Genomic DNA, 19,239 nt, shown 5'->3' with positions numbered 1-19,239 from the left:
GTGTGTGTGTGTGTCTGTGCCTACATGTGTGCCTGTGTGTGTGTTAGTACATGTGTGTGCATGTGTGGGTGCTCATGTTTGTGCATGTGCGTGCGTATGTTTGGGTGTACGGTGCACGTGTGTTTTTGTGCATATGTGTGCGCATGAGTGCGTGTTTGTCTGTGTGTGTGTGTGTGTGTGTGTGTGTGTGTGTGCGTTGATAGCTAGAAATAACCCTGGTATGTTAGGGAACACCAGTGCTGACTCAGATCTCCAGTGTGGCAGATGCCTCAGATGAACTGTCTGGGCTACCACCACAAGTCAACAAGGCTCCCAGCCCAACAGACTTACAGCAGATGCTGCACATCGCCCAAATACTAACACAATAGAAAGGAAGCACAGTAAAAAGCAGGGCTGAATGTTATGAGTTTCATGAAACGTTGCTGTTCTCTTTCTTTCTACCCCCTTCCCTTTCATACATCTAATACTCTTGTCCATGCAACAAGCTAGTCCACACACTAGACAAACTTTTTATTAATATTTAAATGTAAGAATTGTTTTTCTTATTTGAGGGCAATATATTGTACCGCTTTGACACTATGGATTCTATTTCCACCGCCGGCATGCACGTATTCCCTTTCCCTCAACTATGCCCGCTGTTCCCTGCTGCCAGGCCTGTCCTGGCAGCTGTAATAAGCAATGCTTTGCTTTGGAACAACTGGTTCTCGCAGGCTGGGACTAGAATCATCCCGGCTTTCCTGCTCAATGTGCAGTCTGCGCTGCAGGAGAAGGGATGGGGGGACTGGGGTTATGGTTTTTGGTGCATGGTATCTTATGCATGTCATTGGTTAAGTCGAGCAGATTAGCAGTGGTATTGTGACGGCGTGGCAGGTGGTTTCTGGGTATTGGGACACGGGGGGTTAGGTAGGGTGACAGAATTAAGAAGTAAGGGTTGGTTTAAGCTGGTACAGCTATCTGTGCTGCTATGCATCCCTCAGTAGAAAGAGGGTGTTACTAGCGAGAACCTCACTGGATTGGTAAATGAGTTAGACTGCCACTGCTTAAGAGATGGTTAACCATTGACTTTCTGTTACGCTGATAAAAAATAACCAGCTAGATTAGAACTGGCTACAAGTATGTTGCAACGGATGTGTGTGTGTAACTGTGTGGGTACATAAGTGCTTGTGTGTTCTCACGAGGTACATGAAACAAAAGCCCACTATTCAGTACCTTAGAGGGTTGACTCCATAGGAACGATGTAATTCTCTACTACGAAAGAGATAGTGTGTGGATCTGCATGCCTCTCTGAGAAGATAGAGATCCAGATAGACTCTTTACCTCTAAAGCCCCCAAAGAACTCCACCTCTGCCTCTGCTCCAATCATGGCTCAGGTAGAATGAAGACATTTGGCTGAAACTGAGGTCAGAAACTGGGAAAGAAGGTTATAAAATAACACGCACAAACAGACTCACGCACGCAGGCACGCACTCACAGACACACACACACGAGATGCGCACACACACACACACACACACACACACAACTCTTTATGGATTGTGAATAACCTAGGTACCTTACTTTATAGGAATCGAAGAAAGTAATAGTAACATTTTTAATTATTTTGAGTAGAAAGTAATGACGTTCTTCATACACAAGAGGGCCCCATTGCATAAAGTTAGCAGCATTGCGGTTAATTGTTGCATCAATGTAAATGTCATTTGGCATTTTCCCATTAGAATATATAGACACTTTGAAATACATTGAATATGTCCATACAATTTGTCCACATTTGTATTTCCCATTTCGACGTGAAAAGCTTTAAAGGAACCTGTTTGGAAGATTATCCGTTTCTTTCCTCACCTCACAGACCCAGAGCCACGCCCCTTTATTTGCCCACATTTTCCCAATAAGGCCATGTCATTCAGTTAATCACTCCCTGCCCTGCCAGTCTATTTAGGCCTCACCTGTTACAACACCCCTTTCCTTTGTTCAGAGACGCTGAACACCTTGAGAGCTGTGCCTTTGAACTCGTGTGCATATACTAAGAAATGTGAATTTGTTTTGTGGTCAATGAATTTTGTTATTTAACCTTATAAGGCTTGTTGAACGATTTATTATTTGTGGCAATGCATTGTGGAGCTGATTGTTGTAAATTGTTTGCTTCCTAGAAACCACACACATCCTACCTTAGGCACACACCTCCAGGGGTCAGCAACCTTTTCAACATGCTGTGCCAGTTTGACATTTTCTCGTTAATGAGTGTGCCTTAAGCAACAATATAATCAAAATTAAGCTAAATTATGACACAGTGACCAAAAACATTTCCAGAAGACCTGGAATTGTATTATTTCCATATAGTCCAGAATCATGCATCAACATTTTAAAGGTTTTTTTGGTTGTTATATTTGCAACATGGGCTTTCAAATTATAATTACATCTGTCCCATCTTAAAACACAATTTTCAGAAACTCATTCAAAACATTTTTGGACTGTGAGAAATGTAAAAAACAAGAAAATATTTTGGAACCATCCACATCAATATCTTTACGACATGTACAGCTTTGCAAAACCATGTGAAGGCGATTCATACAGGCCACTTGCAACAATATTTTAAATAATTTCTTCTCTATTACTCACAACATAAAAACTATTAATTGATCCAATTTCAGAACACTGCTTTCTGTAACTAATTTAAACATATTTGCACTGGGAGGAAATGCCCCAAACAGAATAAAGTGCAAAAAAAATCGGTAGTAATGATCAGGGGCGTAGGAATGAGTTTAACATTGGGGGGGACACATATCGGAAACCTGACAGATCCGGTATAATTTTTAGGTGGGACAAATGCGCCCGTCTCCGATATTGGAGGGGACACGTCCCCTCCGTCCCCCCCGGTTCCTACGCCCTTGGTAATGATTATGATTTTATTATTTTTTAAGTGTGCCAATGATTATGTTGCCCCGTGCCAGTGGTGGCACGCATGCCTAGGGTTGCCGACCCCTGCCTTAGACGATCACATCCTACCTTAACCACACACACATCCTACCTTAGCCACACACATCCTACCTTAGCCACGCACCTCAGACGATCACATCCTACCTTAGCCACACACCTTAGACGATCACATCCTACCTTAACCACACACACATCCTACCTTAGCCACACACATCCTACCTTAGCCACGCACCTCAGACGATCACATCCTACCTTAGCCACACACATCCTACCTTAGCCACGCACCTCAGCCACACACACATCCTAGCCAATTACCTACCTCCAAATCCTACCTACCAACTACCAGTGTTGCCACAGTTACCTTGAAAAAGTAACTGATTACTAGTTACTCCTTAAAATAGTAACTTAATTACTTTACTGATTACTTTATTTTAAAAGTAACTAAGTTAGATTACAAGTTAATTTATTAGTTACATTTAGCTGCGACAACACCCCCTGCCGCTTCAAAATAAAAAATTACAACCGGTTTTGTCAATACTTACTTTTTAGTATTAGTAAACTAGTAACGCACAGTGACTTTGATGAGTACCGTATTTTCCGCACTATAAGGCGCACTTAAAAGCCGGTCATTTTCTCAAAAAACGACAGTGCGCCTTATAATCCGGAGCGCCTTATATATGGATCAATTGGTTAATTGGTTGATCCATACTGGTTGTAAACGGCGCTCTGTCAAAATGTTTCAGTATGAAAAACCAATAAAAACAATTTAATAATAATAATAAAATGTTTCACTACGACTACGATAAAGCCGCACCGCTTGCAGCATTACGGCTATCGTAGTCAGTGCACACAGCATTTTACTGCGCTTACTCACGGAAGGTCACACTATACGATCACAGAGCCAGGAAATCGGGCGGAAGACTGGCCACACTACAAGATTCGAGGGTGCGATGCTCTACTTTGTATCATTCACGTTTGCAAGATATTTAAAAAATCTAAGGTTTGGAACTGCGTAATTGTGTTTTACTTTTTTGTCATAAAGGTTCCAGTTTTATATCTGCTAAATGCAGCAACTCGTCCTCACAGTTGCGTTGCGCGTGACGAGCTATACAATTAGCACATCTCCATCTAGTGGATGCATAACGCATCCCCAGTCAAACGTTTGACTGCAGTATCTTCTATGTTATGCGCCTTATAATCCGGTGCGCCCTATTTATGAAAAAAGTTCTAAAATAGGTCATTCATTGAAGGTGCGCCTTATAATCCGGTGCGCGTTATAGTGCGGGAAATACGGTAACTTTGATCTGATTACTGGTTTGGAAATAGCAACTCGTTACCGAAAAAAGTGGTCCGAGGCCAGTAACGCGTTACTGGCATCACTGCCAACTACCTACCCATCACACCTAGCTACACATTATCATCATACCTACCAAAAAACATCCATACAGTCCTGCTCGCACCTTTGGACAATAAAACCTATAAACTTGGAACTCTGACTGGACAACCCTGTGGCTCACCTACACCCCCATTAGACTCAAGCCAGCACTTTGACATTCCAAAAAAACCTCCTTTTCAGAACCCTTGAATTAGCTTTGCAAGAGTATTTTCCTGCCTTGTTAGCAACTTCAGATGTATCTCCAAACATAATTCCAGGAATCATCTGTAACGTTGGTTTATTTTGGCATTTGAAGTATGATCCATTTCATCAACTTGAATACATCCGAGATCTGCCAACAAAAGTTAGATAAATCACAGTTTGGCAGATAAATATTTGGAAAGGCAATCTTTCCCGATATTTGCTCTTTTAATGTTATTTCCAAACACGAACATATTCCGTTTTACAGGTAATAAGATGCAAACAAACTCCAGAGCCATAAAAGACCTGTCGTCCAGAGCAGGACAGGGACGTAATGGAAAGGGAATGAGTGCACAAGTACAAACTAAACAAGCCAATGCCAAACTCGTCCTCTTGTCATCAATTGAGTCAAACTGGTGGATTTAGCATTGAATTCAAATACAATTCAACTATAATCAGACCCAAACCTGTGTTGTGGCTATACTCACCACTTTCTGATCTGAGATTGTCCTCTATTTGACTGATATTGCATATTGAAGTAGGTTTATTTGGGGCATTCAACCTCCTCATGCCACCAACGATGCACCATGTTTTGATTAATTATGTAAGCAATCAGTTAATAACTGCAGAAAGTCATTCAAAGTGATTGACGATTTGACTTTCGCGGGTGCGGTAAACATCAAGCTCCATGGCAACATCAAGCTCCATCAATCAAAGACTTCATGTTACACTAGGAGGTTTATGGGTAGTGTAGTGCTTTTAAATGGCATTGCGAATATTATTAAAAAAAACATTTTAAATAGAAGTGAACTTCTTTAATTTGTGGCTTCAACAGTATCATATACCATTGTTTTATAATATAACAGCGTGTGGTAAGCATTTTTTGAATTGTTACGACTTTATGGCTTTTAATCAAAACCTCTATGGAGAAAAATAATGGGATTTTTACTTCTGGAACCACACTTTTGCGCTCTATGCCCCCACGCGATATCGTGTCTGAAGCAAGCCCCCAGGAACAGTGCACACTTCCGCAATCCGCCAGTGCTCAGCGGCCAAACCTGGTATTGATGCTGTTAAAGCGGGCTGTGGACGGGTCCCTCGATTCAAGGGGCCCAGAAGTAGATATCTCCGTTCACTCCAATACAAGTGGCGAACAGGAATGTGTCTCCGCAAGAAATTACTGGATATCAATCAAAGGCTCATAATTATCTTTATGCCATGTACTAAAAAAATTTAAGTTTTCTCTTTTCAAAACGCCACCTCAAGCGTTTTATTAGCCGTTTAATGTTATTATTTTTTGCTGGAGAAGGAGGGGTGGGGAGCTGAAAGGAGTCGTAGTGAAACAAATGTTGCTTCGGCCCGGCATTCGAGAGGGCCTAATGCACGGCTCCTTTAACTTCTCGTGTCCAAGGTTTTTCCTTTTACTTAACATGAATGACGTTGATGGTTTTTAGCACTGTGGTGACTTTTTATCACTAAAAGTGTTTTAGTGATAAAGGGATTTTTAGACTGGTTCAGCTGCTGCTCAATGACTCTCACGTTCCTCTGCTTGCGATCATTGCGATTCACCATTTATTGATCCCTTTATTCAAAAGATCCAAAGGCAAAGAACGGGTGCATTACGGTATCATTTTTATAATATTGTTAATAGCCTAATAAACATTTCAGTTATGTTAGTATTTATTTTTTCATTTGCTTGTTTAGCTATGTATGACAGTTAACAATGTTGGTGTAGGCCTATTACAAATATTTATTTGGGTAGGCTACTCCAACCTCGTTGCTGATCGATGTAACCATTTATTTATATATAAATTATTTATAGCATTTTTCGTAAATAGTTGGATGGAATCTGTTTCTTAAGCAATAACATTGAACTGTATTGTTTTCTAGGCCAACATACATTTACTATGTTGCTGGTATTATATGTTATATGGAGCAATCTTTCATATTTATGAAGTTAACTTAAATTTCCATGGTCGGTAAACAATGCGAATGCGATCGCTCAGACCTCTCGCTTATGATGCTACAATGCTAAAAAACAAGAATATTTCTGCAGCCGGTACGTCATGAACTAGGGTGTGGCTAGGCTCCCATGATGCGGAAGCATATCTCTCCTTGATGTTGCCCTGCGCCATTGAGCAGTTTACATAGGAATGAATAGGCGTCATTTTGGAATCCGGTGTCCATTCTATATGTCTAATATGTCCATGGTCTGAAGGGCTCTTTATGGTTCCTCGCTGACGCAACGCAAGGGGTGTGAGTGGTCCGCTATCTACAACTTTTCCGGCAAAAAATCGAAGGCAATAAATGTAACTTTTGCCTTCATAGCCATAACCTTTATTTTTACTCGCTAGTAATCGGTTCAAAGTTGAGACGTTTTGTATTCGGTCATCATAGACATTGAATGTAATGACCAGAAAGGACAACAACGACCAACTAGCAGCCTATCTTCTCTTTTTGTTGCACATTGTTGTCGTATTCAGCTTTCAAGTTGCTAGAATCTATACCATAAACAAAACTTCTAGTAGTAGACCAATTGTAAAGTAATGCATGTGCATGCACAGAAAAAGACCAACTATTTGTTCTCTCTTTTCCATTGACATGCATAGTGACACGTAAACCCGACGCAAAACCATAAAGGTTCACGACTACGTCGAAGCGACGTGGTCATTGCGTTGCGTGAACGTGGAACCATAATCAGCCCTTAATGCAAAGTAAATGGGAGACGTTGCCAAACTTGAGACAACGTGTTTGGTTGGCTGGCCTTTAAGAGGATGGAGTACCTAAAATGTTGTGAAAATATTTAACCAGATGGGGAGGCTTCAATAACTTAACGAAGAGCAATGTTGCGCGGCGAAGAGGCCCCGAAACATGCCACGACCATAAATGCAATTTTTTTTTTTTTTTTTTTCAAATCTCAGCAATGAAAAGTATGGCTGGCAGAAGAAAAAATAAAGCACCACCTATGCAATAAAAACATACAATTTATTAAGATTTTCAAATGAATTGAAACAGATGTAAGTGATAAAGGATATGTTAACATTGTTACAAAGCTGCGAAAAAAGGGGTGGAAAAATTGGTTATGGAGCCACCAAATTAAAAAGTTAATAAATTTATATTTTTAACTGAACAATTCATACTTGCCCCGAACATTAATAGCGGATTTTTTACTGGAACCTTTCCATCCCTATTACACACGCATTCATCGGCACACACACACACACACACACACACACACACACACACACACACACACACACACACACACACACACACACACACACACAAACATACGCAAACACACACAAACACACACACACACACAATCAAACTACCAACAGAAAGACAAACACACATACAAACACATACACACAGGGGCGGTGTCATAATGGCATCTTTTTTTTTTAATAGAAAATCCGTCCCACAACCACCAAACCACCATTCAACCCAACTGTCTCTTCCACAGAGCCTCCCACACTGTTCCCATGGGGCCTTATTCACCCAGCAGCAATGCTGGTTCTAACGCAAGCTGGGTGGGAGAACTGATTGGAGTTACATTCAGAGCATTAAGAGTCAAGATGGCCGCTAGAATAAAGCCCATTGATGATGTAGTAAATTAATAAAGCTGAAAAAACATACACTTTACATAGTCTTGAGCCAAATAGCAAGGTTCCCACAACATTCAGACGGTGCTGCATAATTTGTTATTCACACGTTTAGCACTAGGCCTGCCCCCTCTCACAGTTTTAACATGGTGTCAACCTGACAGCTTTCCAAGAGTTGTCACTGCTTCCCAGACCACAGTGTAATGAGTGTGGCTTGAGGCTCAGGCTGGCTCCAACACTGCCTCTAACAAATAGCCTGGCTGGTCTTATAGCAGGAACCATAGCAGACCAGATAAACCCATTCCTATTTGTGCTCATGGAGAGATCAGCATTTAGCCAGTGGCCCAGGGAGAAGGAGTGTATTTAGGAGTGTGTCTCCGTGTGTGTGTGTGTGTGCTTGTGTGTGTGCCCGTGTATGTCCATTTATTATATATTTTTCAACATATAGTCGATAAAAAGGAAAACATATTAACAGTGGTTTCAGAAAGAAAAGTTGAATTTGAATAGATGCACCGCATGTATAGATCATTCTGCTTTCTTTAATTAAAGTTTAATTACAGTTTAATATAGGCAGTTTAATAATATTTTTCAATAAAACAATCTAACCATTAGGCCTATTTGTGCATTATGAAATTACTGTATAATCGAATTGGTTAATGTGCTACCGTGCACATTGATCTGCTCAACTTGATAGCTGTTTGAAAATGCTTTTGACTAAACGAAAGTACTTCTACTGGCGTAATAGCTATTTACATTCAACGGATGAACCTAAACACTGCAAAATAAACGTCATACTTGTATGTATTCATTGCCGTGCTACAGTACATAAAACCAAAGCTCATTAAGAATTTTATTTTACAGCTTCGCCATATAAACGTGTCTAAAGGTCCGTAAATCAGGAATGTGTCATCAATGCAACTTTTCTTCTCTCCTGACAAACGAGGGGGGGGGGGGGGGGGGGGGGCGAAGGGAAGGGAAACGCTGGAGGAGAAAGGGAGGTGAAAAGAGAAAGGACGACGTCAGATGTGGGATGGCTTTGTGTGGAGTTAAGAGAATAGCCAACTAAAAAAGTCCTAAGACCGAGTGGGCAACTCTCTGAATGAGTCGTGGATTCGGAGAGCCTGACTGAAGAAGACAACGTACGCTACGTTTGAAAGAAGGAGCCTTTGACTCCCGAGCCCACCACGTCTTCGGCGTTCTGGCTATCCGTAAGTAAAACGTTACAGCATACACGTGAAGGAGTAAACACTGTTCTACGATTTGTATTGAGTCGACTTACATGAGGATGCCCAGCTGTGAATGTGTATATTCTCTTTGCGATACCATTCAAGGTGAATGGGTTTAGTTCAGACATCTGTCTTTGATAATGTCCTGATTAGTTTTGAAATTAAAATACAACACCGCATTCAGTAATACATATTAGAGCTACTTCTTCAGTAGCTCGCGTGCGAATACACACACACACAATCACAAACACGCGAGCGCACGCAGGCACACTTAGCGTAATGCGTTTCAAGTGTAACAATATTAGCTTTTCTCATGTAGTTTGCATGTGTTATCAGGGTACTTGTTGTGTTGGTTAGTTTGTTTATCAGTGACACCATGTCTTTGTTGAACTGGAGGTCAGAGTCTTGGGCACCTTGCTTCAAAACCTTGAATCCCTTGTCCTTCAGCAATCCTGCATGTATTCCCTAGGATAACAGCATTCCTCCTCTAAACCATGTTCTATAATAAAAACGGGAAAAATGATCAGAATGTATACCAGTCTACGTGAAGTCTGTTACCGAAATCATTGATAAGTAGCCCATAAAGAGAACCACCCTAACTTTGTGGCGTAGCCTCTCATCACAGTGCTCATGTTATTGTGCATTTAACACCCATGTCATGTTGACAGCTTTGGCAGAGGGGAAGGATTCATCATTCTTTCTTAACCTTTCCCTCCCCTAAAATATCTGATCTTTATCCACTAAGTCCACATTGATAATTACAGTGTAAGACAGTGTGTTGAGGGTATGAGACCACATGGGGGATTGAGTCACCCACACATACCTGTGTGAGTCCACCACAACGACCTGGTCAGTGTATCATCATACCATTAGCATTTCTAAAGTGCTGCTAGTGTCCTTGAAGTGAGGTAGGGGGCCCCTCTGGGTGGGCCCACTACATAGTATAAGCTATTGTAGTGCCTTTCTATACATGTTGTAAGTGGACCACCTTGTTAAATAGAAGGAGAAGGAAAAATCGAACGAAGACTGCAAAGAATTTCAGGGTTTGGTCCATCAGAGCGAGCTGTCAAAACTGAAGATAAATTTCACAAGCTTGATCTACAGCAGGGAACAAGAATGTCAGTTTGCATTTTTAGTTTAATGGTTGTGTGTTTTTATCATTTGCCGATCCCACTGCCATCATATGTCAGTGGACGTTGGCATGGCATGTAGAGGGGAGCAGTGGCCCCGCTAGAAACAGATTAGAGGAGAGGATGTGAGGAGGGCTTCAGGAGCCCACAAAGAGTGGGGCCCCCTCACGTCATAGCCAGAAATGTGAGGGTCACCAACGGGGCTTTGAGAGTCAGAAAATGTGGGGCCCTTGTTGAGTCAGCATGAGCAGTGAGGGGCTGGGGGTGGTGGCTAGCAGATTGAATGGGTTAGGGGCCACACTAGCCTGTCTCTGGGCAGGAAGGAATGAGCTGTGGCCTGCTGTCTGCATGCCCCTCAGAGTAAAGAGTGTGAGCCAAGGGGGGACTAGTACCGACATGCCTTTGTGTTTCCCTCCGTTGAGCGGAGTTGCGACAGATCAAGAGGCTCCCACTCTTATTCAGGCCAATGGCATGCTGGCAAACTCACACATGCACACACACATACACACACATGGACATACACATATGCACATACACATGAATACACACACACATGCACGCACACACACATACACACACACACACATACGTACCCACACACGTACCCACACACACACACACACACCCACATCCACAAGCACATGCACGCACACACAGGCACACGCATGAGCTAGCACACATGCACACATACACGCAATTCCGCACACACATGCAAAAATGCACACACACATACATGCGCACACGTGCACACACACAGCAACGCTCACACACACAAACACACATGCGCAAACAAACACACACACACACACATCTATGCACTCTAGACAACTCCTTTAGGGTTTTCTTTTAGGAAGTCAGGCATTTTGATGTAATCAAGCCCTGGGAGAGACTGCAGGTTGTCAGAAAACACAGTGCACAGGTGTGTGTGATTTGTTTTTTTATGTACGAAGAGTGGGCTGTATTTTTTAATGGCAATTTCCCACCGCATAGTTCAAACACAGCTACAGTATTTGTTGTTACCAGCTCAGCTCACAGTCTCTGTCATCTAACGCCATTAATTGTATTTTAAACAATGATCTGTCGATCTCATCAAAGAAGCGGCGGTTTCAATATTTATTGCGATGTAATGCACAGCTTGGGGCGTCTCGTACAGTTTGATGACTGTTGTGTGCATTTGAACCGAGCTGTCACCAAACGGCCGAGCTTACGAGGCCTGTGTGGTGTCAGTCTTTTTATGGGAAGTCTTTCTTCAGACTCCTGTGCAGGGGACTTGAGTTACCACTTACCAGTTGTTTTCCCACGCACTGACTCACATGGTTATGGTTAGTGAGAGAGCTCTTGAGCAGACATACCCTGATTGGGTTATTATACTCATGCTTGGTAGGGGTTTGGGTAAACTGAAGGAACTAACGTCATAGCAATGCATGTTTATTCTCTCTCTCTCTCATCACTCACTCACTCACTCACTCACTAGCTCACTCACTCACTCTCTCTCTCTCTCTATTTTATACGACCCCCACTCTGACTGGCTTGCCGTTGTCTGTCTGATCTTTCTGTGTATAGCGACATGAATTAGGTAGGAACCAGCAGAGTAGATGCTGCTGGATTTACTCTTCCCTAAGGGGATTTAGTAGGTGTGGCGACCACGGTGAATATAACACCCAGCCCATTAGTCGTGTTTGTATGTCATCTAATGTCTCTTTGTTGATAGGCTTTGTACTAACACTTTTGAAGCGTATTTCGGCTATGGCTTGGATTTCACAAGCTCCGAGAGGCATATCCCTTCATTCTGTGTGAAAGGAAGCTTGAGACTTAGTGCTTCATTGAGTTTCAGGAGAACATAAGTTAATGGAGATGAAGGTTTTACCATCAGAAGTTGTTAACAGAGTCTATCATAACATTGCCATCGTGGTCCTCACTTCAAGTGCCCTAGTTATGAGAGCCAGCCCTTCGTTTAGGAGTGAATATTGAGCGTTGATTATATGAAGCTGGACAGAAGATGACTTGGCGGCAGAATGGAATATGGTGGTTTCTTTTTCTTCTTTCCGCTTTGTGGGCTGCGTTGGTTTACCTTCCATTGCTGCTAAACCCCTTTCCCTCCAGGTTCCACCCTGAGCCGCACGGTGCACTGCATTCTTTTATAAGGAAGGGATACGTTTAGTCCTGCCTGACCTAGAATGCTATCACGCTAAACTCATCGCTCCTGTGATCCTGCAGGGATCCCTCCTTCCTGGAAACACAAGAGTGGAAATGAAACAGGACTGTGATCTTAGTGACCCGAGTCCTGCACAGCCCATAGGCCAGGATCTTGTTTGGGTAGCTGTGTACAGCACCAGACCAGCCCAGTGCCCATTCCAGGGGCCTCTAGATAGTAAATGAGGGGCTCTCATGTGGCTGTGGTCTGAGGGCTTCTCCCCTCCAGCTGGTCCATATGCCCGACCGCACTGGGCCCCAGCGCTCTAGGAAAAGATGGCCTTGCTTTGAGGTTTCTGGCCCGAGGTCTCGGGGAGTTAACCCACCAACAAGTAGGGTCTAATACTGTCCTCCCTGGCCCAGATCACCTTGATGTCACTTGATCTGGGTGGGGAATACCCATGGCCTCCACCCCAATTTCCATTGGGTAATTTTCCTCCTCTTTCTTTCAGCTGACACCCATTCCAGAAGGACAAAGAACAAATGTCTGTGATTATAAATGTGTTGCCATACATGGAACTGTTCTAAGGGAAGTGATACTTCTGTTTAAATGACTCTCTTATAGTGCAATCCAGGTCCTCTTCCTCTTTCTGATCTCACACGCAACACCACTTGAACTCTCCTCAGCTTTCTTCCAATTGCCTCTGTCCACAAAGTCTTCTGGCCAAGACAGCAGGCAGTCGCTTGGCTGATTCTGTCTGCCCATTACCTCACTACCTTGGCATGTGACCAATGCCTTGGCCCGTATCTTCAACCAATTACTCTTCCTGTATGACCTGATGGGCCCCCTCAAACTGCTTACGGCCACACAGACTAACAGCCATAGCCTCGCAGCTAAAGTCCTACGGGTTCTTATATACCCATGTATCATTAGCAAGAGTCACTTGTTTATCACAAGTGAGTTTATAATTCATAAGGTTTCAAAGCAAAACCTGTAGTAGGTCAGAGCTGGCCTACAGATTGTATATAATAGTCGTTCTGTGGCTGCTCCTTGTGCTGCTAGTGATGGGTTGAATGCAGAGATCTCCTTTTGTGTATAGTACTCGTACTGTGCAATGACAAATAGAGAATCATCTAATCGCGTCACAAATACTGTTCATGGCGTCCTTGTGAACGTGCCATTGGAATAATGTAATCATGGTTGTTTATCTAGGCCTTGGCTACTGCCAAGGCCCTACGTTTGGGCCTAGCAGCTGGGAGGCTCACACTCCAGGCCAGTAGTGTGGGAACTAGAGCGGGGCTAGATCAGACGTAGGTTTCCTCTCTCTGTGTTTACGCTGCTTTTATCTCCCGAGCCATTGTCCACCTGATCCGTCCACCTCAGCAACTTCGGAGGAGCAGTTAAAGAGTCATGAGTTCGGGTCCGCACCGCAGTTCAGGGTTCTGCTTGATTCTTATCTCAGAGAGGTAACCTTAGGGGTCCCCCACTCCCTGAGCAGCCAGTGTTTATAGAAATGCAGAGCGGGGAAAAAGACCACACAGTTGGAAGATAAACATCCATCAGAGAAGAGCCGGGAGATGTAAGAGGTCGTTTTCCAGCCCCCCCCCCCCCCCCCCCCCCCCCCCCCCCCCCTCACCCCCTCTCATCCTTTCCGTTAGTTCGCCTGAGAGATATGAATAAGTGAATAACATATCTGGGCTGGGGTGAGCATAACCTACCTCTTCTGTGCATACACGCTTGCACACACTTGAACACACTTGAACAGGCACACACACACATACACACATGCATACATGCACACATACACACATGGCACAGAGAAGCCCTGGCCTGGTCAAAGGAGGGTTATTTATCTCCTTTTCCCAGAAGATCAATAACCATCAAACTAGCGGAAAGTATTCATCATTCCCCCCCGCGCCCCAAGTTATCCGTTTCACAACCCCCTCTCCATAGATTACTCGCTTTCCCCCATATCTCTTTCTCTTTCTCTGTTTGTCTCTGTTTCCCTCCCTCTCTATTTTTCCTCTATCTTACACAGGCATGCACGAACAAAACGCACACACACACACACGCACGCACACACGCACACACTTATAGTATATTTGGCATTGCTCATATTTCTCTTTCAAGTAAAACATTTTCATACCCCTAAATGTCAAACTCAAATTTTTGGTGGACATTTGAGTTGTCAATACCTTTTTATTTCAGACAATTAACTGATGAACACTGTTAAACACAGTGACTTAATGACCATACTAAACATAACTTAAGAACTCCAATTTTGATCTATCTTTACTCTTTCTTCTTATTTACTTCAAGGTTGTTCTCTGTAGGTGTGTTTGTGTGTTTGTGTGTGTGTGTGTGTGTGTGTGTGCCTGTCTGCCTGTGTGCGTGTGTGTGTGTGTGTGTGTGTGTGTGTGTGTGTGTGTGTGTGTGTGTGTGTGTGTGTGCGTGTGTGTGTGTGGGGGGGGTGTAGAAGATGTGATGAGGTGTATGTGTGGTGTGATTTCCTGTAAGGCCAAGCTAGGGTTAATCAAAGAAGGTGCTTGCTGTTGACTGCCTCAAGACAAGGTATATGTTTAACTCCATCCCTGTAGTTTAAAGCGACTGAGCTGGTAATTTGTGGGCATTGTAGTCACAACCGAGAGAGCACACTGCCTTGCCTGTAGGGGCTATAATCAGCTGCACTCAAACACTCAACACACAACAAACTGCAACCCTAGCCACAATGGTTTGTGACACAAACATGTATGTAGGTACATATATGTACATATCCGCAGGCACACAAACACTTTAAACATGCATTTAAAATGTGATCACACACACACACACACACACAAACACAGGCACCCACACACACACACACAAACACTTAAACTGTTAAACATGTATGCAGTCGCTGGTGGATGCGCACATTTAGAATTGACTGAATGAACTTCTAGATGGCTAACCATGTACATGCTTGTTTAAGGGGGTGCTGTGGGAGATCACTGCATATCCATGCTGGGGAACTGGAACTGAGATAACAATGAGGAGAGCAATCGTCAGTCAAGGAGACCTGGCAATGACCTCAGAGCTACGCAATCATACAGCACACAGAGAGTGTGTGTGCAAACAAGAGAATCGTACATTCACTTGCTTAACTGGTCAATATCTGATTGTGTTAGAATGTTGCGTATTTACACTAAAGAAATAGTTAAGCTCAATGTTTTTTTTTAATTTGGAGCCATTCGGGTGATTAATTTATTAAAATCTAAATCAGGCATTAAATCTTGTTGATACAATTGTGTTTGTCAAACATAAAGCAGGACATGGTCAGATGATCAACCCACTTTGTGACAGTATACGGTATACAATCGGTTACCCCTTGCAGCTGTGTGACATGTATGTCCATTCCTGTTTACTTCCTGTTCTACTTCCTCTTTCAAGTTTGAATGAAACGTCTTTAAGCAACCGTTTTGTTTCATGGCCGCTTTTCAGAATATTCTATTGTAAGAGATATGTCATTATCATTGTGTTAAAAAAGCTCCCTCCCAGAGATATGTAATTACACACCAGCGGTATATTTTTACCCAGCTGAGCCTTGTCGTCTGTATGTATGAGATTAAGAGACAACATGGCTCTCAGCTGAGAGCATTATGTATGAGGTAAGATGCAACGTTGTGCAGTGAGACCACGATAAAGATTAGGCGTAACTGCAGAATGAATCTAAACATGTCAACGTTGAAGAAATACAATGATCTATTTTTCAATAACCATAACCATCTCTTCATGCTCTCATCTGTGCTTTGCGGCTTTTTGCTTACATATGTGTGTGTGTGAGTATGTGTGTTTCACTGTGTGTGTTTCACTGTGTCTGTGTGCTTTTGCATGCTTACATGTGTGTTTGTGTTTGTGTGTGTATGTGTATGTGTGTGTGTGTGTGTGGGGGTGTGTGTGTGTGTATGTCTGTGTGTGTATGTGTGTGTGTATACTGTATATTGTACAGTATGTGTGTGTGTTTAAGTGTGTAGATGTGTGTGTGTGTGTGTGTGTGTGTGTGTGTGTGTGTGTGTGTGTGTGTGTGTGAGAGACTGTGGGGACCATCAGAATCACTGAAAGAACCGTGCTCTATTTAAACCAGATCCTGCATATTTTCCTGGCCATGTCATCGTACTGTATCATGATGTCAGAGGACTTACGCACTCCCAAGGGTACAAGGCTGAATCAGGTCCAGTGTCACCATGGCAACAGAAACACAACATAGCAACAGTATCCTAATCAGTGTGATTGGGACTCATGCATGGAGTGTATAAATGTACACAGCTGTGCACACACACCAAATGACACACACACATACGCACGCACGCACACACACACATGCACGCACGCACATAGACACACACACACACACAAACACACTTCATCTAGATGCAGCCTTTACAAAAAACATGTGGTCGATAGATTGACAGATAGAGTAGTGATGGAAGTCAAACTAAATGAGACTTTTCACTTGATTCTAGTCTGTATGTGTGCATGTATGGGTGTGTTTGTGTGTGCATGTGTGTATGTTTAATCTAACCTGACTGTGGTGTGGCGTGATTGAAAGCCTGTGCTGGCATGCTTTAGGGCTTGCCATTATAATCTATTTCATCATTTTTATTATAATTATAGTTGGAAGACTTTAACAGCTTCGAGTCCTGATCGGTACGGACATGAAGGGAAATAGCTAAACTACGCCACTGTCCCACTAACAGCTTCTTCTCGCAGAAACACATATACACGCACTTACGCCTACACACTGACACACAAACACACACACACACACTTGTGTTTGCCGGGATCTGTGTGTATAATGTTGATTCAGACGTGACTCATGGCTTAAAATCAACGGACATCTGGAACTGTTGCTCACGGTACCGTCACAGCTGGCCTCAGGTTGACACTCTCTCCCCTCTGTAATGGTCTACCCACACTTCTCCCTCTCTTTCTCCTGCGTCTGATACTCTCCTTGGGGGGGGGGGGTGTGTGTGTGGGGGGCGCTTGTTGTAACAAAATGCGGTTAAACACGCCTTGAGGTCTGCAGCTCACTCCGGGGACATATTCAGAGGGGTTGAGTAACCGGCATTGGTCATACTTCCTCTTTAGACGTCTGTATTGAGCTTCTCTTTCGTTTTTTTCATCCCTCCGCCCAACTCTCATATATACTCGAATCGCAGCACCCTTCTCGTCTCACTTTTCTCTTCCTGTCCTCTCCTGTTGTCTCTCCGATTTAGGCGATCGTCCCTGTTGGAATGACGGTGTGTGTGTTTTCCAGGGGGCCACACCATGGCTGAGGGGAGCTGCTTTCCAGCCTGTTAGCCACCTCCGTCCACCCAGCAGACCTCCACTCAGGCCCCAGGAAGCAGCGCTAGAAAACCACGAGGGCCCTTCGGGGAAACGCTGACTCCTGAGAGGATAAACACAAAAAGCTGCCGGGAAGCGGGGTCCCTGCAACAACGCTTAGCGGACTCTTCCGTATCTAAGTGAGGGAATTCAGTTGCTCTTTTCAAGCGGGAACTCAACCCTGTGCACAACAACACCGGGAATTCTCCTCAAGGCCGTTTCCTCGATCCACGGTGCGGAGGAGGTCACAGCCGCCATGTGTCATGTGATCGTGACCTGTCGCTCCATGCTATGGACCCTGTTCAGCATCATGGTGGCCTTCGCCGAGCTCATCGCCTTCATGAGCCCTGATTGGCTGCTGGGCTTCCCCCGGCCAGGATCCGGGGTCGCGCTGTCCGGTGGCGGGGAGTACCGGCCATCCTTGGGGCTCTACAGCCGCTGCCTGCGTATCGGGGGCCGGGCGGTGACGTGCGGCCCATACGCTCAGACTTTCGGAGAAGTGGCGAGCGGCTTCTGGCAGGGGGCCATGTTGTTCCTGGCGGCGGGAACGCTGGTGCTGGGCTGCGTGGCGTGCATGTCCATTTTCACGCTGTGCTTCCAGAGCTGCCTGAGGAAAAGCATCTTCAACATCTGTGGACTGCTCCAGGCCATTGCCGGTAAGTGTGTGTGTGTGTGTGTGTCAGTGTGTTTGTGCGCACATATCGACAGCTGTATAAGACCGGCCATGCCTGTCATCCCTATAATCTATCATTATGTTGCTGGTGGTTGTCCTGATTCCAAACATGTCATGTGGTAAATAGCCTTATTATGGTATGCATTCCTCACCATTCGGAGATGACTCATGGTATTCCCAGCTGCACTGTCTCTTATGTTCTTTTAACCAGACTCATATCCCTGTCTTTAACAGTTAACCCCATAAGGTACGTCTAACCTACCTCTATTCCTATCCCCCAGGCCTCCTGCTGATGGTGGGCCTCATGCTGTACCCCGCTGGCTGGGGATCGGAGAAGGTGGTGGACTACTGCGGGGCTGAGGCCTCCCCCTTCCGGCCGGACCAGTGCTCCCTAGGCTGGGCCTTCTACGCTGCTATCGGCGGGACCCTGGCCTCCTTCGCGTGCGCGGTGTTCTCGGCGCAGGCCGAGGTGGCCACCTCCAGCGACAAGGTGCAGGAGGAGATCGAGGAGGGGAAGAGCCTCATCTGCCTTATCTGAACCGGGGGGACTGAGGGAACCGGGGGTCTCCCAGTGAGACGCTGGAACTTTTTCCTAGA

At 44.2% G+C, this 19,239-nt stretch overlaps 1 protein-coding gene across 2 annotated transcripts; it reads left to right on the top strand.

Moving 5' to 3' along the window:
• The first annotated feature begins 9,202 nt into the window (after positions 1-9,202).
• Positions 9,203-19,239, top strand: LOC307074679 (LHFPL tetraspan subfamily member 2a protein-like). 2 transcript variants are annotated; one of them, XM_079734938.1, is made up of 3 exons: positions 9,203-9,323; positions 17,902-18,625; positions 18,924-19,239. In XM_079734938.1, exons 2-3 carry the CDS (start codon positions 18,226-18,228, stop codon positions 19,178-19,180), a joined length of 657 nt encoding a protein of 218 aa, XP_079591064.1. In that variant the 5' UTR covers positions 9,203-9,323; positions 17,902-18,225; the 3' UTR covers positions 19,181-19,239. The 2 variants fall into 2 exon arrangements, with proteins under 2 accessions (XP_079591064.1, XP_079591063.1); XM_079734937.1 differs by having other exon boundaries at positions 9,211-9,323; positions 17,861-18,625.

The sequence above is a fragment of the Pollachius pollachius genome (assembly GCF_949987615.1).
Source record: "Pollachius pollachius genome assembly, chromosome: 1".
NCBI classification, from domain to species: Eukaryota; Metazoa; Chordata; class Actinopteri; order Gadiformes; family Gadidae; genus Pollachius; species Pollachius pollachius.
Note: the sequence above shows the minus strand (reverse complement) of the source record. Positions and strands in the feature narration are given on the sequence as shown.